Source organism: Canis lupus, chromosome 22 (assembly GCF_003254725.2).
Source record: "Canis lupus dingo isolate Sandy chromosome 22, ASM325472v2, whole genome shotgun sequence".
Classification (NCBI taxonomy): Eukaryota; Metazoa; Chordata; class Mammalia; order Carnivora; family Canidae; genus Canis; species Canis lupus.
Window position 1 is genome coordinate 26,982,687 of NC_064264.1, and position 26,790 is coordinate 27,009,476.

A 26,790-nucleotide genomic window follows, 5' to 3' on the forward strand; every position below is an offset into this window, starting at 1 on the left:
TTTACTTCATTCTGTTCCTTTTAATAGGTCATTAGACAATCCCCGTTCCCACAGAACCTGATACATATATAGTTTAAAAGTCACTCATGAACCTGCTTTTTATAAATAACATGATGCAGACGTTTAAAGTGCCATTTCTATTTGCTATCTGAGCCCCTAATGCCTTATTTGGGGGGAGGTCTGAGCTAAAGGTCAAGGATGATGATGATCATACTTACTACCTGATATTAAAAACTTTTTCCAGTCGATCAAAATATCCTACTTGCCTTCCTATAACATTCAATTCCCAGACACTCACAGCTGTTCAAGGACCACTAATAAGAATGCAGGAAACTTCTAATGGTAAAAGTTTATAGGAAATTCACATAAATTAGATAAAGATGGCAAAGGACTGAATTCCTTGACAAATCTTGACGTCATTGTCTTGAAATCTAAAAACTGCCATACCAAACCTGGATAGCTTTCATGATTTAGAAACAGGTTCTAAACAGATTCTGACTTCTAAAAATGTTCTACTTTCCTCCATAGGAAAATGATAGGTTTTTTCTATTAATATCAAGTAATCAAATTACTTATATAAAGTTAATCTGTCCTTTAGTGAGCAGATGAATGCTCCATCTAAATGATCTTTACAGATCCCTGAGGTTGCTATCTTGTCACTATTTAAGTGATGGATATTCAATTGAATTTTTATGCATAAATAGTTCTGTTCAATCCCAAAATGAAGTACATGGACAGACATGGTCAACAAACAGTTCAATAAAAAAAATGCAAATTTTTAAAACCATTGAAATGTATTTAAAAGTAACAAACTGTATCACATACTTCTTAGGTTTAAAAATGTTCTCTCAGGTTTTTTTTTGTTTCTGTTTTCGTTTTGTTTTACGGAAACCAGTCTTTGAAGTTTTTTTGTTGACTATAGCTATTTCTCATGTTTCTTTTTCTTTCTCTCTGGTTCATCACTGTCCATGTTTGGAGTATCAGCCAGAATGCTTATTCCTGGAATCTAAAGTAATGCAAACAGAAAAATAAGGTGAGTAAAAGCATAAAATAAGGAATCAATCTCATCTTCCCCTTCCCCACTGACATTTTCAAATTTAAAAGGATGTGAGGATAGAGAGGGGAAAGAGATTAAGATTAGTAAAGGGTCTTCCACACAAAGTATACATACTTCACAAATAGTGGTTCAAAAATGAAGACAGGCACAATCTCAATGTGTGAGAAGCATGTCCTGAGACAGTGTGGTTTAGCTAGAACATGTCCAGTTTGTCCTAGCTGAGCCACTGATAGCATCAGAGGCCTCAGGTGTGCTGGGGCGAACAAAGAACTAGTATCTTGGAACACCTGGATGGCTCAGCGGTTGAGCATCTGCCTTCAGCTCAGGGCATGATCCCAGGGTCCTGGAGTCCCAGAATCAAGTCCCACACCAGGCTGCCTCAAGGAGCCTACTTCTGCCTCTGCCAGAGCCTGTCTCTCTCTGTGTCTCTCATGAATAAATAAATAAAATCTTAAAAGAACTAATATTTTAGGGTGAAACATACTTAATCTTTAAAACTGCAGATTTCAAAACTGATAAAAGTGAAAAGGGACCAGGCAGGAGATCTCAGACAGCTCTCTGCCTATGGTACTGAGGACCTTTTCCAAAGAATCCCAATTGTCTGGGATCCCATAGCCTAGGGAAATCAGTGAGAAAATAGCATTTGTCATGCAAATATCTGGCTCACACACTACTTATAAGACCCCTATTCTTGAACAGAAATAACTTAGAACCACATCCCTCTCTTTCACACAATATGTACCTTTTCTACCATCACAACATGGACAGTGAAGTTTGGTCTTACCTGTGGTTCTACCAGGGACATTCGGATTTTCTGATGCTGGAGATTGGATGAGTCTAGCATGATTTTCACTTTAACTTTATCAAATATATGGAACACTGTATCCTCTATTTTAAGGGAAGGTACCTAAATAAAACATATTTTACTTTATCTTTCACGTTAAATTTAAAAAATTACTTCCATATTTAATAAGCACCGAGGTGTTCACTATAACCAAAACCATTAGCCTAATAGCTTTACATATATATAACCCACTTATGTGCATACTCCCCACCTCTCAGTAAGATGGTCCCAATATATATATATTCATTAATCTCTGGATCCTCACCCCACTAATGACCAGATTGCTGGTCTACCAGAGAAAAAGGTTCTGTGGGCAAAGTTTGCTGTGTTACAGTTCTATTAGAGTTAGGGCAGTAGAGAGCATGTCAAACACTGGAAACAGGTTTAAAAAATTCCTGTCTGAGCAATAAGCAGCCATTTATTCTTTTACTCTGATGCACTTGTCCACCGAGTGCAAAGCATAATTCAGGTTTTCCTGAGGGGAGGAAACTACATGGTATGAAACAAATCAAGGACAACATGAGAATGTGGGAAAATATACTGAAGTGAGAAATTATGAATAGAATCAGCTTATTAGTTGGTACAATTAAACTCTGTAGGATAAAAAAAAATAATTCTGTCCTTTATTGGTACCATCAAAGAATAAGTACTCCCTCAAAAGACCCCAAAATAAAAACATCAGAAATACTATACCTCATCATCATAAATAAGCTTTGGCTTTGGTTTGTCCTTTTCTTCAAAAAAGACTGTACCTTCTAAACCATACTTTGGAATTAACACCACAATAGCATTCTTTCTTACAAACAGAATATAGGCTTCTTCACTTACTATTCCTTTGCTTTTGAAAAACAACTGTAAGATAACACATAGCCTTATTAAGGGTTGTCTTAAAATATTTTTGAAATTAACAAAAAGTATTCTGAAATTAAATTGAAAGTGAACAAAACTTCATCTCCCCTGACATTAGTGACAGAAGGCAAATACCTGAGTATGAAAAGCCACTGATGCACGTTGGGCATACTGAGCCATTTTGTGCCGGAAATTGAGATTTTTACATAAATCTGCAAGCTTGTGTTTGTCTGTCAACTCTGGATAAGTACAGTCAGCGCCAATAGCCACAGCCAACAACCGATGGACGATGATGTCTGCATATCTAGATGTGTGCAGGAGAAATAATCATGCTACATTAGCATTAAAATATCTTTTTACAGTTCAAAATGAACTATTTTCTACCTCCTATAATTTTATAAGGAAAAAATACTTTTTTTTTTAAAGATTTTATTTATTTGACAGGGACAGAGAACAAGTAGGGGGAGTGGCAGGCAGAGGGAGAGGAAGAAGCAGGTTCCCCAAGGAGCAGGAAGCTTGGGGCTTGATCTCAGGACCCTGGGATCATGATTCCTGGCCGAAAGCAGACACTTAATTGAATGAGCCACCCAGGTGCCCCAGGAAAAAATACCTTCTAATGGGTGAAGTAAAATGTGTGTATATTGGAGATGCTAAGCCATAATGATGAAAATCATTATCCATTCCAGAGCAGAAGTACACAGCCTGCATCATACAGCGAGTGGCTAATATCCTTAAGAGAGTGTTGAGATATGGGAAAGTCGGGGAATCCGCCCGGTCCAAAGAGTCAGCCAAGGATTTGGCTGTATCAGTTTTAATTTCCAAATTCTGAAAGCAAAGAAAAGGGAAACAGCATCATATTAAACATTCTAAAATCAGTATCATCATGTGTTCAAAATACAATAAACTGAACTGAATATGGTGTTTTTGACCATATAATAAGTATTCTTGTCTTTTGTCCTTAACCTGGAACTAAAAATAACTTATAAAAAGCAGTGATTGTTTTGTGCAACATCAAAGCTTAAAATTTTCTGAAAGCATTTAAAGGTACTAAGGTATCAATATTCTGAAGTAGTTTCAAAGGGAAAAAGAATGGTGGAAGGTGGAAGCAAGAGTGTAATTTCTCAAAGTCCAATCTGTGCCTGCCTATTCTTTGGGTAGGAAAAAAAAAAAATCAATGCAGATCTGGATACTTTCCAGCATTTCTGGATCTCCTCTGCAGATATATATTTTCCTTCCATTCAAAGTAAAAGTAAAGGCCAGAGGCTAAATAATACCTTAATGGTCACTATACTACATCAGCTCAATATACTGATACATCAAACCAACAGCTTTGTTCTACTTTGGGAGTTGAGGCAAAAATGCTTAAATCCTTTCTCCTCTTCCATGTCTTAGGAAGATATAGGACAATAAGAGAAAATTCCCCAATTTACAGTGTCAGCCTTAGAGCAGAGGAGCAGCTGTTTCTGTTCTGATGGATAGGGGTAGAAGACCCACCATAAAGATAAAAAAATCTGAAAAACCAGAAACCAACACCATTCTATTGGAATAATACCCTGAGACCAAACACTACTTCCAGCTCTTTTCTAGACAGGAGAGATGGGAACTAAACAAACTAAACAAGAGATCCAAAGAAAACCAATATAAGCCATAGTCACCACGCAGGTAAGGGTAATTATGCCAAAATGAGGTGTAGGATATGGTACCCTTTCTACATTTTTCTTTTCCCCTAATGTATGCAATAAACGGACTTTTTTCTTAGGGCCATGATATAAAAAGGGCTTAACTGAGTTGAAGATAAGAGGAAAAACAATTATTTCTAAGTCTCTAAAGTTAGGCAGTTCAGAGGAGGCATAAAATAATACAGATATAGAGAAATGTATATAGGCAAAAAGATATCGAAGAGCTTCACATGTTCAAGATACTGCAAATAGGTTAGTCTGGAACTTCTGGCTGTAGCACAGGGTGCTCGTTCAGACATCAAAAGATTTTATTAAATAAGCAAATGATTTCAATGTAGAAGGAGATGACTGCATCCATCTTAGATGATCTTTTTCCTTAATCAAAAGTACTCCTCACATATCTTTGCATCAAAACAACCAACAAAACTTTCATGCAGATGCAAATGTAGATTATTTAGTACAAAGGATAGATCACAATTCAAATACAGATGATTTTGCAAACTATGTGACCTTACCTTGGATTTAGCTGCCTTAACAAGAATTTCATAATTTGATGGAGGAGGAGCAGGGTGTTTTCGAAGCAGGGCATGTTCTGAGAATTCTTCATGAATTTTTTTTGCAACAGAGATATTGGCAAGTAACATAAATTCTTCCACCATGGAATTTGTTTCTCTGCCAATAGAGAAATCATTAAAGAAGGAAAAAGAATTTGAGACTTCTACATATGACAAGTATTTCTATGTAAACATTTCTATATGTGTGTGCACATGTATATTTTTTGTAACCTAGGGCTCTTTCATTTCTCAGCTGCTATGCTGACAATCTTACTATGCATCTACTGCATGGAGTAAATGTCATGCAAGACTTTAAAGTTGCATTTAAGAAACAGAAATTTCACTAACTCTAGTAATATATAAAATCCAAACCATAAGCATTTTCACCTGCTTTTATGAAGTGTAAAGAGATTTTTAACTATAACTCCATAAAAATAAAGTTTATTTTTTTATTTTTATTTTTTTAAGATTTTATTTATTCATGAAAGAGAGAGAGAGAGAGGCGCACAGAGAAGCAGGTTCTATGCAGGGAGCCTGACATGGGACTCGATCCTGGGTCTCCAGGATCAGGCTCTGGACTGAAGGCGGCGCTAAACCACTGAGTCACCTGGGCTGCCCAAAATAAAGTTTACTAATAAGAATTAAAAGCTATTTAGGTCATAATAATTTGGGCTTAAAAAGTAAAATATTCACCAATAAATCACCAAAATGAAGAAATTATATTTACAATACCTATTCTGGATATTTATTATGGGCCTGACATTAGCTATGTTGTATCATCTGTATCCATATAGAAAAAGCTATATGTTCGTTCTGTTCTGTAAATGAGAAAACTAAGGATGTGTAACATTATTCTCTTGCTCAAAGTCAGAGTTAGTAGTAACAAGCCTCAAGCCCACTTAACTGACTTCAAAACTCTTAACCAATTTGATGTTACTCTTCATTCTGTATAGTCTATGTCTACTTAAAACTTAGGTTAGTTAATGATCTGTATTCTGTGTACATTGTGCTTTCTTTCTCCCAAATCACTGGCTGAATGGGCATTATATAATGATACCTTTAAAACTACAGGGACAAGCTCTTAGAAATGTGTTTTGTCTTCTTCTCGGTAAAAAGAAAGGGGTGATACTCTACTTCAGCAAAGTTAGATTCGAAATTTTCCTCAAAAAACGTCTTAGTATTAGGCTCACTGTTCACATTAACATTAGTTTTTTTTGTACAGTTCTCCCAAAAGTATTTTTTCATTTTAGCACACACTGGTCCTAAGAAACTTGCATACTGTCTCATTTTTAATCCTTGGTCATCTAAGAGAAGAGTATACATGTGCATTTAATTTCAGAATTAGGGGATCTCTGGGTGACTCAGAGGTTTAGTGCCTGCCTTTGACCCAGGGCATGATCCTGGAGTCCTGGGATCAAGTCCCACATCAGGCTCCCTGCACGGAGCCTGCTTCTCCCTCTGCCTGTGTCTCCGCCTCTCTCTCTCTCTCTCTCTCTCTCTGTGTCTCTCATGAATAAATAAAATCTTTAAAAAAATAAAAAATAATAATAATAATTTCAGAATTACCTTTTAAAAGGCATAGAAAAGAAGCCTAAGTGATTTAACTTTGCTTCTTCAATCTCAACCAAATCAATACAATGGCAACAACAATAACATCTGAGCACTCTTCAGAACATCTGGTGAGGTAGTTACCATTATCAGTCCTATTTTACCAACAGATGCATAAAAAGACCAAATAACTTGTCTTGAGTTATTGGTGGAAGTGAGATCCAAACCTAGGCAGTCTGGCTTTAAAGCACAAGGTCATGACCACTATGCTCTTCTACATTAAAAACTTAAGAAATTAACCAGGGCAATCTCTTGGTTACCATAACTATTATTGGTCAAGTTCTAATATGCCACACATCCAGAACAAATCAAATTGGAAATTCTTCTATTATAATACTAATCTCAGTTTTATGTATGAAAAACTAAAAAGCAAAATCATATTTATTTTTCTCTATATATCCTAAGTCAAAAAGATCTACAGAAATCATAACCCTACTAGAAACAGGTATTTGGGGTACAAATAGGTTTTATTTATTAATATATATACTAGTTATTGCATTTAAAATAAAAATCCTATCTACTGCCCAGCAAGAATTTACATACCTGAGTTCCTTGGTCTGCAAATCTATAGGATCATGAGTTTCACTGTCCATGTGGAATCGAACTTCTGGAGAAGAAAGAGTCAAAGCCCTAAATAAAAATTAAAGATGTAAATTAGTAAAGTGAGCCAATAACAGATATAATTCCAGAAGTGATGCTTTTAAAATAGAAAATGATCACAGCAAGTAATACTTTTTCTTCTAAAACCTTTAAGACCATCTGCTACGTTTTATGTTCTATTTTCACTGAGGGCTTTGCATCTCACAGATCAAAGTGCATTTAAGACAGGACAATAGTAACTCAACAAAATATGCGTCCTTGTGCTTCCAAGAATTTGAGTATGTTCTGTATCCAAACGATGGGTTTTTATTCATAAGTTTTTCTGAGCTTTTTTTTTACTTTGAGTATGCACAAATATTTAATTTTTGAACTATATGTATTCATTTGGACATTTAAAAATTACATATATTCATTTGGACATAATAAAAGTACACATGCAATTATAAAGCATTAGCACATGTAATTAGTAGATGAAAAAACCTAAAATGAAGCTTCTAGTTGATGACAAAGTATACAATTAACACATACTATAAAAAGAAAAAATGAGAAAAGCCTCTTAGAAAAATATGTAAATGTATATTTCACCCCAAAACAATCACCCAACCAGTAGCTAGAAAATAATTTTGCTAAAGACAATCTGGAAATTTTACTTTTTAGAAGATTTCCAGATTTCCACTATTTCAGTGTTTTCTAAGCAAGATTCAAAAGGTACCTCAGAGGATAACAGTATTACAATTACTTATAAACATGGATTTGTAATCACTTTTGTAAGTAAAGAAGTAACTGGCAATATTTTATTGCAGAAAACAATGTACTGGGGTGAAGGATGATGCAGAGTGGCAAAAGGAAAGCTGCCATGGGGAGATAAGTAACATCAGAATATCCACAGTTCAAAAGTACGTGCACATTCGCTCAGCCAACACAGAGACTGATAAGCCACGACCCTGTAACGTACACACACTGACGCTACTGAAACGGAGTGCTACGTGTCAGATTACAGACTATTCTAAATGCTTTATATGCATGGTTCACTTAATGAGCTGGCAGGTTCTCCTGGGAAAAGTAAATTCCAACAGGGCAAGTCTTATGTTTCTTCACGCCCTGATGCTATTTTCATCAGGTTAGCTTCAAACCACTTAAGACAAAGAATTTTAAATGAAGGTGGGTAACCCTAATCAATCGTGGAGAAGAGGAGAAAAGTGGAGGGACAAAAGATCAAACTGTGTAAGCTAACTCTTCACCTCTTCCCTCAATTCTTCAACTTTATTAGAACTACCAAAGGAATACTAGACTGAGATTCTTGACAAATATTCTTGACCAATAATTCCTTTCTTGTCATGCAGTCTTTACAGTAAGATTCTACACTAGATTTAGTCTGTGTTTATCAATACATTGACCTTAAAAGCAAGATTTTTTGCTTTTTTTAAAGATTTTATTTATCTATTTGACAGAGAGAGAGGGAAAGAGAAAGAGAACACACAAGGAGACAGAGCGGCAGACATAGAGAGAGGGAGAAGTAGGCTCCCCTGAGCAGGGAGCCACATGTGGGGCTCAATTCCAGGGCCTAGAGATCAAGACCTGAGCCAAAGGAAGATGCTCAACCAACTGAGCCACCCAGGTGCCCCAAAAGCAAGATTTGTTAATCACATTTTCATCACTTTTTCTTCATATGATAAACGTTATGTCTGTTCATGACATAACATTAATCCTTTAAGACAGACATAAAATAAATATAAAACAGAACATATCCTTTAAGAAAGCAAAAAAATAACAATTTTTTTTCCTGATTGTTTGCTCAATTTTCCCCTAAGACTGAGAAGACTCGATGACCTCTTTTTCACCAGTAGATGACTGGTTACAAAATTAAAAGTAAAGACTATTTTTGAAGTTAAAAATTATCTTTCCTGAGGGTGCCTGGGTGGCTCAGTGGTTGAGCATCTGCTTTGGCTCAGGTCATGATCCTGGGATCCCAGGATCAAGTCCCACATCGGGCTCCCCACAGGGAGCCTGCTTCTCCCTCTGCCTATGTCTCTGCCTCTTTCTCTCTGTCTCTCATGAGTAAATAAACAAAAAAATTTTTTAAATAAAATCTTTTAAAAAATTATCATTCCTGTACTAATCAAGAGAAGCTAAATACTAATGCAAATTTCTCCTTAAAACCACCAAAATGAATAGTTTCAATTTGCATTTTACTCATTTTGCTTTTAAAACAAACTTTCTAAACATTATCTTCAAACTTTCTTCTGATATCTTGCATACTATATAAACCTTCAATAAACAAACGCTTGCTGAAAAATGTGTTTTGTGTCCTTTTTAATTTCTTTGGGTTTAATGCATCCAAGTTATCCTTACATAGCTGCCAAGTTTTATATTTAGGATCCCACTGAGTATTCGCAGAAAACTGACCTTTTGAGTAGATATAAAGATGACTCAGTATAACTACCTAGAAAAATAGTGTCCGATATAACTTTCTTCAGAGATGGAAATGTTCTCTATCTACACTAATATGGTAATCACTAGCCATATGTGGCTACTGAGTATTTGAAATGTGGCTAGTGTCTCAGGAACTGAATTCTTAATTTTCTTTACTATTTAAAAATTTTAATTTACATAGGCACACCTTATGAAATAGCACAGTTCTAGAATTTGTACTTCCCAACAATAAAGCACTTTTAGTAACCACCTGTGACCGTCCTCTGGATGGGCAGGGGAACCCAAGACCAACATCTGAAAGGCTCATATACTTGCTTTACTCCAAGAGCTGATGCTATCTTTTAAAAATCAAATTTAACTACTTTACTTCAACAATTTTGGTTGGATAGTCCTTATCTTATACTGCTGCAGTTAGGCAAATCCCATGATAGAATACCTAGATGACAAGTATCTGCCACTAGTTATTAGATCTTTGGGAAGACTGCTTCTATATAACTCTTAATCATTTAAAAGTTATAAATAAATAAATAAATAAATAAATAAATAAATAAATAAATAAATGTTATAATCATGTAATGTTGATTAAACAATCTGTAAAATCACTTCAAACTCTAAAGTACAAGTAGTTCATCTACATTTATTTAAGTATCTGAAAACCAGTGTTCAATATAGAAACTCATTTCTAACTAAAACTAGAAATAATCCATGGAAAAGTCTTAAGGAGCTCTTGCCTCCCTAGAATTTCTCCAAGATCTTTAATTCTTTAGCATAATAAATTACAAAGACAGAGCTCCTGAACAAACATCAGTCCAGAATTAAGTTGCAAATATAAAAGGTAGCTAGAAGAAAAAGAATGTCTCTGAGTTTCTATTCAGCTCATTAAACAGTCTGTCCATGATAAAACACTTTAAAGAGTTCACAGATTATCTTACTAGGATAAATAAATTAACACACTTCTTAATAAATAGTTTTGAAATATACCCTTTTTCGATTCTTCTTTTTTTCAAAATTTTAGCTAGCTTATTTAGTCCACGGAGACTAGTGGTAATATCATCATTCATGGCTGCAGAATCAATTCTCATCTGAGCTTCAGCATATGTAAGGGAAGCCTAAAAAGAAAACCACATGTTAGTATAACTCTTAAAAAAACTGGGGATCCCTGGGTGGCTCAGTAGTTGAGCACCTGCCTTTGGCCCAGGGCATGATCCTGGAGTCCTGGGATCGAGTCCCACATTGGGCTCCCTGCATGGAGCCTGCTTCTCCCGCTGCCTGTGTCTCTGCCTCTCTACCTCTCATGAATAAATAATTTAAAAAAAAAAAACCTGGTTTATAGGGGACCTACGTGGCTCAGTTAAGTGGCTAACTTATTTTCAACTCAGGTCATCATTTTAGGATTGTGAGCTCAAGCCCAACATGGGGCTCCAGGCTGGGCACGGAGCCTAGATTCTTTCTCCCCCTCTGTCCCTCCATGCCCCCTACCCTCACATGCTCTAAAAATAATTTTAAAAATTTATTTCACATGTAGGAAAAAAACCTGGTTTACTATATTTTCCTATTTGCACTAAATAAAATCTATGATTTTGGAAAACCTAAATCAATAACAAAAGATAGTCCTAAGCCATTATATATATACTCCAGACCTATGGTTTCTGATTCATTAATTTGTATCTGATGCATTACACAACATAAGCAAACTATGTTCACAAAAAACAAAATGGGGTGCCTGGGTGGCTCAGTCCGTTGAGTGTCTGACTCTTGGTTTGGGGTCAGATCATGATCTCAGGATCATGGGATAGGGCTCTGCAGTAAGCAGGGTGTCTGCTTGGGATTCTCTCTCTCCCTCTGCCCCTTCCCCACTAATGCCATCCCTCTAAAAATAAGTCAATCTTTATAAACAAAACAAAATGGTAGTATCTGTTGGTAAATAAATTGCTTAAACTTTACTTTCACAAGTCAGTTAACAAATAAATGCTTAGATAACACAAAATAAAGTAAAAATGAAAGTTATATTATTCTCTGGCAATGACTATTGTGAAGTCCTTTTCAGATCATCATTACTTCCTTACTCAATGACAAATAACTAAGAACATTGTAATAGCCTAGACATCATGTTTTACAGAATGTCTATGAAATATCCCAAATTAAGTATCTAAAAATGAGACCAATCATAGTAAAAAAGATCTCAAGTAATTTCCAATTAGAATTTGAATATACAAATAGTGCTTCTGTTCCTATTTTGCACCTCATGGGAAACTACCATTCTTTAGCTTATCAAAAACATAAATAAATAAAAAAAGTTTAGGGGCACTTGGGTGGTGCAGTCGACTAAGCATCAGGTTTCAGCTCAGGTCATGATCTCTTGGTCACAAGATTTAAGCCCGTGTGGCTCTGAGCTCAGCACGGAGCCTGCTTGGGACTCTCTCTCCCTCTCCCTCTCCTCTGCCCCTTTTATTCTCTCTCCTTCTCAAGTAAATCAAAAAGCTTAAAAAAAAAAAGAAAAAGAAAAAGAAAAAGAAAAAGAAAAAGAAAAAGAAAAAGAAAAGGGTAGTTTCACAAGTAAAAACCAGGAATGGCATAGGAGAGTTAGATAATGCAGGCCAGGTCAGATTCTTAGGGAATCCAAGTTATCTACTAAGAACTAAGACTTCCCTTCCAAAAATGTTTTCTGTTGTATGTTCACTGAACTTGTTTCATATAATTTTGTTACACTGATCAAGTCTGGGAGAAAAAGAAACTCATCCTCTTTAAAAAACACAAATCGAGGAAGGCTTAAATCATTCATACATCAGTAACTATCAGTTCAATACTGCTTTTCCAACCATTAGTTCATCCAAGACAGCTGAAAGCAACTACTTGATGGCAAACTTCAGAGGAAGACTAAGGGCAGAGTGAGAACATAAGGGAACGTGGGGAGATTTCCAAAAAAGAGAAGGATAAGAACCTGGCTCCACTCTGACCCGAAACTTCAGGGTAATTCTGCTAAAATCCAAGGATAATTTATAACATCATTTCTCTGAAAAATTGTGAATATCACAAGATGGTGTATATGCCAAGTTTGGAAATACTGACCAGTTTATACACTGGAACGATTTCAAATACTAGTGTTCCTGAATTAGGACAAAAAGCCATCTATTTAGTCTTCTCAAGTACCCAGGCTTTGTAAGTTTCTGAATATAAGACAACTGCGTCAAGAATTAAGCAGATAAATGGAAAAATAAGATTTTGCTACAATATTGGGGAAAATTTTAACAAATCTTTTTCAAAACCATCTAGAACACTGTTAAAAGTACCAAAGATCTTAAACATTTAATATTAACCATGAAACCAACCTTTGAATTAATGACACTTTTGGTAAACCTCACTTTTAAGATTTCAGCATCGTGATTCATTTCCCAAATACATGAAAATGCCAACCTACGGAGGAAAGTCCAGTGTTTGTTAATGGGAATCCATTAAAACAGTAAATATTATGTTCTCATGAAAAAAACATGTATCAGTACCTGTCAACATTACATCTTAAGGAACATAAATTAGAGCTAAGCAGCTCTGGAACCATGTCGATCCTCTGGAACAGGAAAAAACAAGAGTGCATATTACTTATCTATAGCCACACATTTATTTGACGTTTCATTCTCAAGTAGCATTAATTTAAAAGGGGAGAACAGGTCTTTGTGAATTGAGAAAATAAGAAATATATCTATTTCTAGAAAAGTATTTCCACGGAACTGTTACAAACAGGAAGCAACGAAAGGAAACCGGACTTCCTGTCAGTGGATCTAAGCATAAGTCCTCTCCACAAGCCACTTAGCTGTCCTTCAAGTCTGCAATCCCTGCTCTAGACAGTAGGTTTGGACTAGATAGCAGACACAAGTTTTAACAGCTCTATGACTATGTGGTGCTTTAGACATACTGAAAAAAAGCCATAAAATTTTTACAGAAAAAAGCTGCACGCAAGAACTCTGACAATGGATTCATAAGAGAGTAAGCTTAACTTTCCCTTCCACTGTCACAACTTTCTCTGTAAGTTTATAGAAGATTCCTTTAAAAAGAAAAAATGGTAAATTATGACAAAATAGACTCATGACTGAACTTCTGAAGCAATGGAAGACACATTAGTTACCCGTAACTAATAAGTTAAATGTTACAAAACAATTTATATCACACCTAAACCTATTTGTTATTTGGGTCACTCATAACCAAACACACTGCATTATTTTCACTGATTTATGGCCCCCTTGTTCTTTGTATGTCATTTAGCTAATTCAGGTACTATTCCAGACCATTCAAGAATTCCAGAGTGCCCATGGTTTTTAGAAACTAACAATGCACAACTTATATATAACAGTTATTCCTCGTATTTCACTAAATACTGAGGATGGAAACACCTCCCATGATTTTATTAGTAAGAATAAAACAGATGCTGAAAAAAGTTCCAAGCACGTGTCAAAATTCCATTTTAAATTTAACCCATTTACCTTTTCACAAAGATACACAGTTGTTCCCCTTCTGGCTGACTCTTGATCCAAAGCATTTCCTGGCCTAATAAAATGGCTAACATCTGCAATATGAACACCAACCTTAAAAAGGTAAGAATAAAAGGATGTCAACATGCTTAATTGGGTAAACATACTAATGGAGTTCTAATGAGAAGTAACTGAACAAAGTGAAAAAGGATGATCACTTTTACCATTTCAATTTCTGACATGTGCCCATTAGTCTCTGTAGCTACAACTGACTAGGCATGAGTAATTCACAAATTCTATACTGGGTCAAAAGAAAATAAACTCAAAAACAGAACTATGTATTCAGATAAGAATGTCACTACAACAAGAATACCTCCAAGTTTCCATTTTCAAGTTCTCTACAATGTAGAGCATCATCTATATCCGTACAGCCTGGTGGGTCCACACTACAAACACACAGATGTCTCAGGTCTTCTCGGTTTTTCATGTCCTAGAAAATGCCACATTGCTGAGATATAAAAAATTATTTTGGTAGCACAAATGAAACAAAGCTCTTACAAAATCAGACATCTCTCTCTATGTATTTTAAAAGAAACTTTGTTTTGGGGCGCCTGAGTGGTTTAGCAGATTAAGTGTCCGTCTTTGGCTCAGGTCATGATCCCAGGGTTCTGGGATTGAGCCCCACATTGGGTTCTCTGCTCAGCAGGGAGTGTGCTTCACCCTCTCTTGCTCCCCTTCTCCTTGTGAATGTTCTCTGTGTCAAATAAATAAATAAAATCTTTAAAAAAAAAAAACCTTATAAAAGAAACTTTATTTGTTAATAATAACCACGTACTATAATTTTACCTTGTGGTTTCTTTACCTTTGAATAATTTGACATGTTAGTGTTGGCTCCCCAGAAAAATGTATCTTTCAGTAAAACAAATGATGTTTGTAATACCTAAGAATTCTATATCTAGCATAAATGCAGCAGGGGAGGACGGGGCTATGGTTTCTCCTACCTCCCTTCATTTATTGGCTGCATGCCCAATGTGGAACCCAATGCAGGGCTTGAATGCACAACCCTGAGATCAAGACCTGAGCTGAGATCAAGAAATGGACGCTTATTTTCTACATATTTAAAAAGACATACAGGGACGTGTGAGTGGCTCAGTGGTTGAGCATGTGCCTTTGGCTCAGGATGTGATCCCAAGGTTCTGGGATCGAATCCCACATCGGGCTCCCTGCAGGGAGCCTGCTTCTCCCTCTGCTTATGTCTCTGCCTGTCCCTGTGTCTCTTATGAATAAATAAATAAAATCTTAAAAAAAAAAAAACCACACATACAAAAATCAAATTAGGCCAGATACAGTAATTTATACATTCTTTTTTTTTCAATTTACCTTTTCAGTAATGCTCCAGGGCATCTTTGGAAGAAAGCTAAGAACAGCCTGTGAGAATGGCTGATGGGGAACATCGTGCTCAAGCAACAAAACTTCTGTTTCAGTCTCTTTCTCTCCAACTTCACCCAAGTTTTTTACAAAGTGTCCCTAAAACCAAAAGCTATTATTAGAAAGGTGAATTTTATAGCTTTTTGTTTGGTGTATGTTATTAGGACATTAAATTCTTAAACATTTATCTATCACTTCAGTATTTCTAAATGTTTCCATTTCTTCTTAAAATGAATCCATAAATCTCAAGTGATTTATGATGGAGACTTCCTGAGGTCCCAGTTCTTATATAACAAAGTGTTGTCTATTTTCTATGACCTTTTAAATTAAAAAAAATTCCTTCAAATATGGTAGCTTTAGAATTTATTACATTTTAAGTACCATTTAAAGTACTTTAACAGTACTTTAAAGTACTATTTAATTAAGTACTTAGGTTTTAAGTACTATTTTTGTAACCACTATCAAAAGTTGTTAGAAAATGAGTAAAAACAAACGATGTGTATTGGAATTTCATAAGATCAATTTTCAAATAAGATGTACTACTTATCAGTTAACTTTGTAAAATATTCCATATTTCAATATGAATTTTATTACAGAAACAGATTCTATTTTCACTAAAAGAAGCAATTTCATACCCAATTCTTAATATTCCAAAACAAAATAAATCATTCAAGCTTACGTTTGGATATCTAGAATTTCTGGGCCAACCATCAATAGCAACAATAATCCTCCGTCCTTCTAATGCAGATGCCTGTCTGGTTTCTATTCGAATTCTAGGGATTCTCCTATCAGCAGGGGTAAAGAGATGTCTTCTTGACTAAAGAAAATTAAGACAGAAGATTTTATACACAGACACACAAATCTGAGGAGGGAGGTAGAAGCGGAAGGCTCTAAGTTCTATTTAATGCGTAACATTTTTAATTACATACCAACAGGCTCTTTACTCACCTCTTTAATATCAGACTTGGAAAGCATGCCACAATACGGTCTCCAATTTCTTTTTATTATTCCTACAACTCTACCCGTAGGCTTTAACATTTTTTCACTTACAGCAGTCTTAAGCTGAGATTTAAAAAGAAAAATAAAAATCGTCAGTTGTTTGTCCTCTACGTATAATGAAACAATTTCTCTTTAAAGTCAGAATATGAATATGGATACTAACACTTCTAGGGAGTAAATTATGACAAAGAGTCACAGAATCTTGATGCTTCAAAATTCTAGGTCAGAATATGCCAAACCAAGCCATGGAAACATTTCTACAATAATAATGCACTACAAAAACAGATCATCAAAAAACAAAGAAAAAAAAATATATAACCAAATAAATATGTCAGAATTCAACTGTTCAGTTTTAATTATGAGGATTTACTCATCACACACAGACAAATCTGGGAATTAACAGGTTAGGATTTTAGCAGTAGTTGCACCACAGAGTCATGTGGCATTTATTAATTCATTAAAAAGACATGTATCTTTAAAAGTTCTTCCTTATCCAAAACAAAAACCCAAATAAAGAGTATTTATTAGAAATAGCTGAAGGACTTTATGATATTTCATTTCAACACTCTATGGCCTGGACTCTGAAAAAAATAACACTATATTAAGACTCCAGAGCACTGAACACAATTCTTATAAAAAGGAAACTACTAATGTCTGAATTCCAACTATTTGCATTATTCTTGTAATTCTAAAATATAGACATAAATAGGTCGTATCAGGTAGACTTTAGATTGTAAAGAAACAACTGAAAGCATTCTCTTCATTATATTGTTAACAGAAAAGGAATTAAACAGGCGCTATATAAGGACCCCAAAATACATCTATTATGCTGATGTAATTTTAGTATTACATAAAAGCAACGTAGAGAAGTTCTAATTTGTATTTACTTAAACCTCCTAATTCAGACAGATCATGTCCAAGTTACAGTCTTTTTATATTTAAACCTGTTTATTTGAGCAAAAGAAGATGATAGGAAGACTATTTAAATATTTAAGAGGGAAAATAAACTACTGTATGAAATGTATTAAACCCACAGAACTATAATCTTACTCAGTAAACTTGAAAGCACTGAAATGTGTTTAATTTTCTCCAAAGCTAAAACACTAATGAATTCTACAAAACTACACAGACAAAACATAAACCTGCTTGGTTTCATACAATGCGTTCTCTCTCCTCTTCTTTTTCCACATCATCTTCATTTTGACCTTCATCGTGTAAAACCACAGAAGATGGTGCCACCCACTGATTCTTGGGAAGAAGTTCTATAGCCACAATATCTTCATGAACAGCTCGGTTTAAATGTTTAAGTCCCTGTAAGATTATCTATGTAAAACAGCAAAATGATACATGCTCAGACATTTTTAATGGCAATATAATAAAGGGAATGTTACCTAACAGAAGTAAAGATATAATGGGTGTTTCTATTTATCTATATTTCTCCTTTCTATAGTGTCCCTTTACTCCATCTTCTTAATTTCTCAATATCAAGTAGAGAAAACATGTCAGAAAATATGGGTTGTATTCATGGCTCTACCATAACTCTTACATTAATACCAAAAGACTTTGGGAAAACGTCTTAATCTCTCTAAATCTGAGGGTCCTGATTTGTAGAATGAAAAAAAGAATATCTGCTTTCATAGGCACAGTTAAAGATTAAATGAAATGCAGCATTCAAAGCAGTTAGAAGAGTATCTGCAAATAGCACCAAAAATAATTACTATTTGCTTTAAAGTGTGTGAAACCCTCTGGAGCATTTATAGGTTATGTAAACAGCATTTCCCATAACTAGCCATAATACAGAAAATAGAGGCATCCTACTATTATTATTATTGTTTGATTAGACTTTAATTCCCTTAAAGTGGGGTAAATAAAAAGTTATTTTCTTCCATAAACATCTCTCTAAGAAAGTGATTCATTCTATTATTTATGACTTCTCACATAACTGCCTTTAAGCTGATAAACTAGAAGGGTAAAGTAAGTTTAAATTCTCATACAAAATTTTTAACACTTATAAAAATCATAAAAAGCCTTTTACTATATATGGGATTTATGTACACAACACTTGCCTCTTTATCTTCTTCAGTGTCTCCATGAACCCATACTGTAGCTTCTAAGTAATTTTCCCTGCTGGCTCTAAATGTTCCTTGAAGGTATGTACCAGATTTTATGCCTTGTTGTAGCTTACTTAAAGGAAGATGCTCTGAAAATATTATTCTTCCATTCTCTATTTCATTCTGTGAAATAAGCAAACCACAAGATGCAGTTAGTATGTAAATCTTCCATACACTCAACAGACAACTACTATCATCACTATCAGGTATTAAAAAAAAAAAAAGAAAATCATCCATGGGCACCTGGTGGCTCAGTCAGTTGGGTGTCTGACTCTTGATTTTGGCTCAAGTCATGATCTCTGGGTTGTGGAAGCAAGCCCCACATCAGGGAGTCTGCTTGAGATTCTCTTCCTCTCCCTCTGCCTCTCCCCACCCCCTGCCTTTCTCCCTCTCTAAAAAAAAAGAAAAGAAAAGAAAAGAAAAGAAAAGAAAAGAAAAGAAAAGAAAAGAAAAGAAAAGAAAAAAAGAAAGAAAAGAAAAGAAAAGAAAAGAAAAGAAAAGAAAAGAAAAGAAAAGAAAAGAAAAGAAGAAACTGATTCTTTACCAAAAATGTCTACCTGGGAGAAAATATTTGCAAATCATGTATTTAATAAGGAACTTGTATCCAGAATATAAAAATCTTATAACTCAATAATAAAAAGACAACTCAACTAAAAACCAGGCAAAGGATCTGAATAGGGATACGCACACATACACATACATAAGCTAAGATATATACCTATGTATTACATATAATATACAAGCTCATGAAAAAATGCTCAACACCATTAGTCATTAGGGACATGCAAATCAAAGCAAAATCCTATGGACATATCACCTGACACTCATTAAAAAGGCTATAATGAAAAAGACATGTATTGGTGAGGAACTGGAAACTTCATACATTGCTGGGGGGGAATGTAAACTGCTGCACACTCTTTGGGAAATAGTTTGGCAGTTCCTTGAAAAGTTAAATATAAAATTAAACTGCTCCATATAATGGAGCAAATCCTCTTGCACATTCCTAAGTATGTATCAAAGAGAAAGGAAAGAAGACCACATATTACATTATTACATTTATATGAAATACACAGAATAGGTAAATTTACAAAGATAGAAAGATCAGTAGTTGCGTGGGGCTAAAGCAAGGGCATTTCAGGAACAGACTGGGCTTGAGTGGTAATGGATATGGATTTATTTTAGAAGGGAAGAAAATGTTCTAAAATTAGATTGTAGTGATGGTTGCATAATCTTGTGACTATACAAAAAACTGTACATTTTATTTTTTTATTTTTTTTTTATTTTTTTTTAATTTTTATTTATTTATGATAGTCACAGAGAGAGAGAGAGAGAGGCAGAGACACAGGCAGAGGGAGAAGCAGGCTCCATGCACCGGGAGCCCGACGTGGGATTCGATCCCGGGTCTCCAGGATCGCGCCCTGGGCCAAAGGCAGGCGCCAAACCGCTGCGCCACCCAGGGATCCCAAAACTGTACATTTTAAATAGATGGTATGGTTATGTGAATTATACCTCAATAAATCTGTTTAAAAAAAAAAAAAAAGTCTGCCAATCCTTGCCTCACATATTCTCATTTGGTCTTATGGTTTTACACATCATTTATATGCTGATAAGATCCAAATTTATCTCTCTAGTATATCTGTATTTCTAGTCCTAGACCCCCTCAGAAGCCCCAGATTTGCATGTCCAACTGCTCATACCATAAAAGCACTAAGAGCTCTAACAGTTACCTCAAACTTAAACGTCTAAAACCTTACTTAGGATTTTCTACTCAGTCCTGCTCCCTGCCTTCATCCTGTGTAAATAAAGCAATACTACTAATATAATTGCTCACGCAAAACACCTAACGTCATCCATATTCCTCCCAGTCCCATCCAATCTATCACCAAGCCCTACCACATCTATCTACAACATACACCTAATATCTGACTACTTCCCACTACCTTAACTGCTACTACTATGGTCCTATTTTCTGTCTTGTCTCTCCCATGGAGTCCTAAAATATCCTCCTAACTCAAGAGCCTGTTTCTAATTTATTCTCTTAGAGCAGCCAGATGAATCTTAATCTTCTCCCACTCAACATCTGTCCGGCACTCATAGACTAAAATCCAATTTTTTCCCCATGACTCACTATATCCTATACAATCTGGTCCCTGCCTATATTTCTGACTTCCTTTGTAACATTTTCTCCCTTGCTTACTCCATCCCAGGCATCTTCCAGCTGTTTCTTGATCTTGCCACCTTATTCTAACCTCAGAGCCTTTATTTGCTGATTCCTCTGCATAAAATGCTCTTCTCCTAGTTATTAAGATGGTTAACTCCCTTACACATTCAGCTAAAATGTCCTTGTCTTGAAGCAAACTTACTTAGCTAACATCTTTCACATCTCTGCCTTGACATCCTAAATCTGGGTTAGGTGCTAAGTACAGGCTGTTCTCCCATAATGCTTGTTTAGAAAACATGAATTCGTTCCAATGCAACTGCTGTATTAAAAAATACTATGTAAACACAGAAAACAAAGCTGCAGAGGAATCCACAAAACAGTCACCTCTCAAACATCTGTGACTTTAGATTACCGTGTGTTTTATGAGCCACACCATCTTCACCTTTTGTAACTTTTTGTCCAAATTTAGATAACCTTATTTTCACCACCTCACAAAGCTTCTGAGTGTGCCCCAAACATATGTTCCCATTAGCTCTGCTGTTTTCACTACGTAATTTTGCATGACACAGTGAATCTGAAGAACATACATGTTGCATTACAACAGAACTGGCTGTAATTTCATCATGTCCTATAGTAGCCCTACCACAGTCTTCAATCAAATATTATATATTACCAATGTTAGGTTACTTCTTCTTTCCTCTTCTAGACCAGCGCTATCCAAAACAACTTTGTGATGATAGGAATAGTTTTTATGATCTCCAATTTGGTAGCCACCGGCACAAGCAGCTCTCAAGCACTTAAAAGGTGAGAAACTGAATTTTCAATCTGAGTTAAATCTCAACAGCCAGATGGTACTAGTGACTACCTGTTGGGCAGTCCCTAAATCTTTATTCTAAAAATCAAGCCCAGCTCTTCTTTTCTCACTTCCTTTTAATTTTGTCAAGTAGTTGATTGAACATAAGAAGTGATGAAGAAAATGTTGTAAAGACTGGATATCTCATGTTCTATCACATAAAACCTGTTTCTATAATAATGACAGCTGCCATTTACATTCACCACAGCTATGTCTCAGGCACTGAGATAAGAATTTTATTAATACTGTTATTATTTCATTTGATCCTCATTACAAGTCTCCAAAGTCATTATTGCTAACTTCAGATATAAGAAAGTGAGTGCCCATGAGGTTTACAGACTCACTCAGCTTGCCCTCATCTCCACTACTGCACGGATCCCTCTACTCCTCCTCCTGCAGCTAACTCTGTCCTTAATACAATGCATCAGCTCACAAACTGGAATAGAGTGGTCTTTCAAATGCACTTTTTAAAAAGATTTTATTTATTTGACAGAGATAGAGAATGATCATAAGCAGGAGGAGCAGCAGGCAGAGGGAGACAGAGAAGCAGGTTCCTAGACTCAGGGCTTGATCCCAAGACCCCAGTGTCAGGACCCCAGCATCATGACCCGAGCTGAAGGCAGATGCTTAACCGACTGAGCCACCCAGGTGCCCCCAAATAAACAACACTTCTGATCATTCCCTCCCCTTCCTCTCAGATCTACATTCATGTACCCTTAATTTTTTTTTTTCAGATTTTTAAAGTCTAATTATTCATGAGAGACAGAGAAAGAAGCAGAGACATAGGCAGAAGGAGAAGCAGGCTGCCTGTGGAGAGCCTGATGCGGGACTTGATCCCAGGACCCCGGGATGAGTAACCCAGGTACCCACCCTTAATTTCTTCTAGTCTGCCATTTATAAGGTAGGGAGCCCAGATTCCTACCTGCTACCTTCTCTTCATAGCAGCCCTTTAGACTTAGGTAGTTTAAAAATTATTGATTTACAGAAGAAATTCTAGATTTTTGTTAGCTGGCCCCTACCATTCCTGTTCTCTTATGACTTCCTTCCTTCTTCCTTCAGGATTAATTCTACAGCTTTATGCTATCTGCAATGTCCATGTCCTTTTTTTGGTCAAATACTTATACCTTATTCACAAACCAGTCACATATTCCTCTATTCATTTATCAAACAGATGGTGCTATGATGTGACAGGCCCAACTCAGATTGCTGAGGGTCTATCAATGAACAGTGCTATTTTAGAAAGTCAAGTCTTTTAGGAATGGCATTTTGATAAGCCTATTACAGCTACTCTTATTGTTTATAACCCAACTCCTATTCAATTCCAGCTTACCTACCAATATTCTAATTTTTAAACTTGATTAACTATAAATTTAATATCCCAAAATGGCTACTTTAATAAGTGGCTATTTTAATATCTTCACTTTACAAAAAAAATAATAAAGTAAAACAAACTCAAAACATACCCCTTCTTCAGACAAACAAGCAAGACGATCTATGAGTTCCGGGTTAGCAGTTAGGCTCTTTACATACTCTTCACCTGAAAAACAAGTTTTGTTCCTGATAAAGTCAGGTTGTTGTGTTTTGTTTTGTTTTTTTAATCTGTATCTGTTGATACGGTCATGTCAAAAGAGAAGTATTGGGTCGAGCATATCTATGAGTTTCTATTGCTAAGCCAATTACAAAGGGTGATGGGGAAATTAACAGCCATTGAGCACCACAACTTACTTGGCTGAGAAATGCTGAGAAATTAAAAAATGCAAACATCAGATGGAGTATACAGGAATACGAAAATATTAAATACTCAAGTGAACATCTGACCAAGGGCCTGATTTGCAACTTCCTATTTGCAAATGCATATAAAAATTAACAGCTTCTACATTTAGACTTACAGGTGAAAGCTGGTATTCCTTCTTCTATGGCTTTTTCTTTGTTTTTTCTGTCATTTGTTATGAAGATAACTTGTAGATGATTCTCTGCTGACATTTTCTTCAAATGTTCATTGTACCATTTTGCTGCTACTCGAATGGCTCTATCGTTCCTGTCATTAGCATTTTCTCCCTGTTCTTGTTCTACATAAGTTTCTCTAAATACAAAACAAAGTGATAAATTTAAATCAACAGAAATAAGAACATATAAAAAGTCTTAGAACATAAATGCTTAAAAACCACTAAACTATAATAAAACTTTGCAGGTTTGATAAGATTTTATTTGAACTATAGATTAACAGTAATTCCCAAAGCTACAAATCCGACGATGATTAAATTTCCATGTACATAGTACATGGAAATCACCAATGATAAATACTCAGTAAATGACAGAGCTTATCTAGAGACTGAAAGATCATATAAAAATAGTGACAGTTTATTCCTTTGTAGTCTATCCATTCTAAATTCCCATATGTCAGCATTCTTACTTCCTTAAATGTTTTCAAAGCCAAATTTGAGTAAAATAACAAATTCAGTATAAAAATTTCTAACACTTAAATTAACAGAATCAACTTTAGAATCTTACACTTATTTATATTAACAGTTTTTAGAACTGCTTCATTTCTCACCATTAAATGCCCCTCCTAATGCTTTAAGCTTACTAGTCAGACACTATCATTATATTTTGAATTGGTTTTAGCATGACTTGAGCAAATAGAATCTTAGATGAAATGTGCCCCAGTATCCTTCAACTCCTGTATTGCTAAGCTCTATTCACTGCACTTAAGCAGAAAAATTGCTAACTTCTAATTGCTAAGAATCTGATGATAGTGCTCCACAAAAATTTGGTCACTCTGCACTGAAAAACAAGTTTCTGTTTCTGAATTTCAAGGGCAAGCTAGCAATAAGATGACTACAAGTGCTTTACCAATGATTTTTACAAGAATATTTAAATTCGGGCTACAGAAATAATATAAAAATTGAAAAATTAAACATTTTTAAATATGTGCATTCCAATGAGCTTTCATTGCTGGGATTCTACTGTCTAATCCGCTAGGGGTGATGTGCTGCCTAGCAAATATTCAGACAATGTCTGGAGATATTTTGGGTTGTTACAGCTCTGTGGATGGGGGTGAAGAAGGGTTCCTATGAGCATGTAGTGAGTAGAAGCATAAGATATTGCTAAACATCCTATGATATATATGACAGCCTGTCCACGACAAAGAATTATTCAATCCAAAATGTCAATAGTACCAAGGTTGAGAAGCCCTAACTTAATGTAATAAAAGTATACTAGAACTTAACACAGGTAATTTATGTAACATAAGAAACAGCAAAATATTCTTTAAAACCACATATTATGTTCAAAGGGTGTAAATCTGAAATGGAACAAAGAATTCTATCTCTTAACCCTATCTTCTTCAATGTGATCAGTTAAAAAAAAAAAAGTATTAGCTTAACTTTTAAAAGTCTGTTAATAATAAATCTGCTTTGTATTTTTAAACCTCTCTTTCATAAACTCTTACATTTTATCAATTTATGTTGGTTATCAAATAATATCATATTCCAGGAACCTAGGTAAAATCTCCTCTTCTGAGATTTTATCGCTCTATTCATACTGAAACCAATTCAGGATGAAGACATTCTGGAAACAGAAGTACCTACAGCAGCCTAGGAGTCTGGAGACTGGAGACTTGGTTCTAGGTTTGATCTAATCAATGCCTGTGTGCAACTCAGGTACAACCGTGGAACAACCAAATCATCCTCCCCTAAGTATGAAACTTACCCGTACATCTTCCAACAATGTCACAATTACTGCCAGGGACCCTTCCCCAAATTTATCTAAGTCTATGGTTTTCTGGTAAACAACATAATCTTCCCGCTTACCTATGGTGCTCATTAGTGAAGGTATAGAAATGCTTCTCCTGGTTATTAGTCACATCTCTGATCCGTTTATATACTGGAGCACTCCGATTCCTCACTTCTTGCAGAACTGTCTGCAGGACAATCACATTTCTGATGGCAGGGTCCTCAAGAACATCGATCTTAAAAAAAATAAAGAGAGAAAATTTAAATTTTCCTATTTAAATTGTTTCTGCACAATATAAAACCTTGTCGATTTTTTTTTTTAACACCATGTTTACACTAAGGAGTTACTTTGCTACAAAAAAAAAAAAAAAAAAACATGTATACACTAAGGAGTTACTTTGCTACAAAAAAACCCCTTCAGGTCTATTACAGACGAGCATATATACACAGATGAACCACAAAATTTTGTAGAATTACGTCCACTAATAATGAAATACGTCGGCCCACAAAGTTTTCATTCGTAGGCACTTACAAGCTGCCTGGGAGTTGCAAGCTGGAGGCCACAGAAGCCCGGGTCCCCGGCCTCCAGACACTTACAATCTAAGGCAGAAGAGACACCAGGAGTTAGAAAATTAATCTAAAATCCTTATTACTCCAAGAATTAGAGAGAGAGAGAGAGAAAGAAGTAAAAAAGGAAAAAAAGAAACTCGGCCTGGGGGACAGGAGGCAAAGGTTCCGAGATGGGGTTTGCCGCTCCCTAAGTACGTAATGTCCAAGACGCTCCTCCTGGGGCCTCAGTTTCCCTATCCCATCACACCCCCTCTCCTGGCGGTGCCGAGGACCCCGGATCGCCCGCCCGCCGACGCACCTGATGCAACAGCACGTTGGTGTCGGGAAGCAAGTAGTGCGGCCGGGGACACAGGCTGCTCGCCGGGTCCAGGGGCTGCGGCTCGAGGACCGGCCCCTCGTGCGCACCCCCGCACGCAGCGCACCCGGGCGCGCCGCAGCCGATGTCGTCCCGCAGGTAATGCTCGCGCACGATCTTCATCACGCCGCCCGCCCGCGTCTTTTTTAAGAAAGTCTTGGACTTGAGCATCTTGCTCCGCAGCGCGGTACCCCGACCCCGGTCGCGCTCTTCCGGTGAAAAGTGCCCAGGAGCAGGCCCGCAGTACAACTATCCTCTACCCCGAGGTTCACCCCTTCCCGCTCCAGGGTATTAGTAAACACTTCTCGCGGGAAAACGTCGAGGCTGACGTTCGTTGGCTCTCTGAGGGCTGCGAGGATTGGGTGACTACGAGGAGGATGGGCGGAGCCCGGAGTTATTTCCCTCCAGGACCCGGGCGGGGCTTGCCTCTGGACTACAGATCCCAGCCTGCATTGCTCCTCGCGTTGGGGGTGGATCCGGGCTGAGTTCCGG

General features: G+C 36.2%; 1 protein-coding gene across 4 annotated transcripts; it reads right to left on the reverse strand.

Annotated features, from left to right (window-relative positions):
- On the reverse strand, window positions 1–26,781 carry DIS3 (DIS3 homolog, exosome endoribonuclease and 3'-5' exoribonuclease). 4 transcript variants are annotated; one of them, XM_025441070.3, is made up of 22 exons: window positions 26,242–26,547; window positions 25,906–25,973; window positions 25,452–25,609; window positions 23,529–23,722; window positions 23,103–23,176; window positions 18,581–18,748; window positions 17,673–17,837; window positions 16,464–16,577; window positions 16,195–16,332; window positions 15,468–15,614; window positions 14,461–14,577; window positions 14,100–14,201; window positions 13,125–13,189; window positions 12,954–13,038; window positions 10,606–10,733; window positions 7,135–7,221; window positions 4,945–5,101; window positions 3,361–3,575; window positions 2,886–3,054; window positions 2,595–2,753; window positions 1,842–1,964; window positions 1–1,006 (listed from the first exon to the last, which is right to left on the reverse strand). In XM_025441070.3, exons 4-22 carry the CDS (start codon window positions 23,620–23,622, stop codon window positions 923–925), a joined length of 2,391 nt encoding a protein of 796 aa, XP_025296855.1. In that variant the 5' UTR covers window positions 23,623–23,722; window positions 25,452–25,609; window positions 25,906–25,973; window positions 26,242–26,547; the 3' UTR covers window positions 1–922. The 4 variants fall into 4 exon arrangements, with proteins under 4 accessions (XP_025296855.1, XP_025296854.1, XP_025296856.1 ...); XM_025441069.3 differs by lacking the exon at window positions 25,906–25,973 and having other exon boundaries at window positions 26,242–26,781; XM_025441071.3 differs by lacking the exon at window positions 25,452–25,609 and having other exon boundaries at window positions 26,242–26,781.
- Window positions 26,782–26,790: the final 9 nt, after the last annotated feature.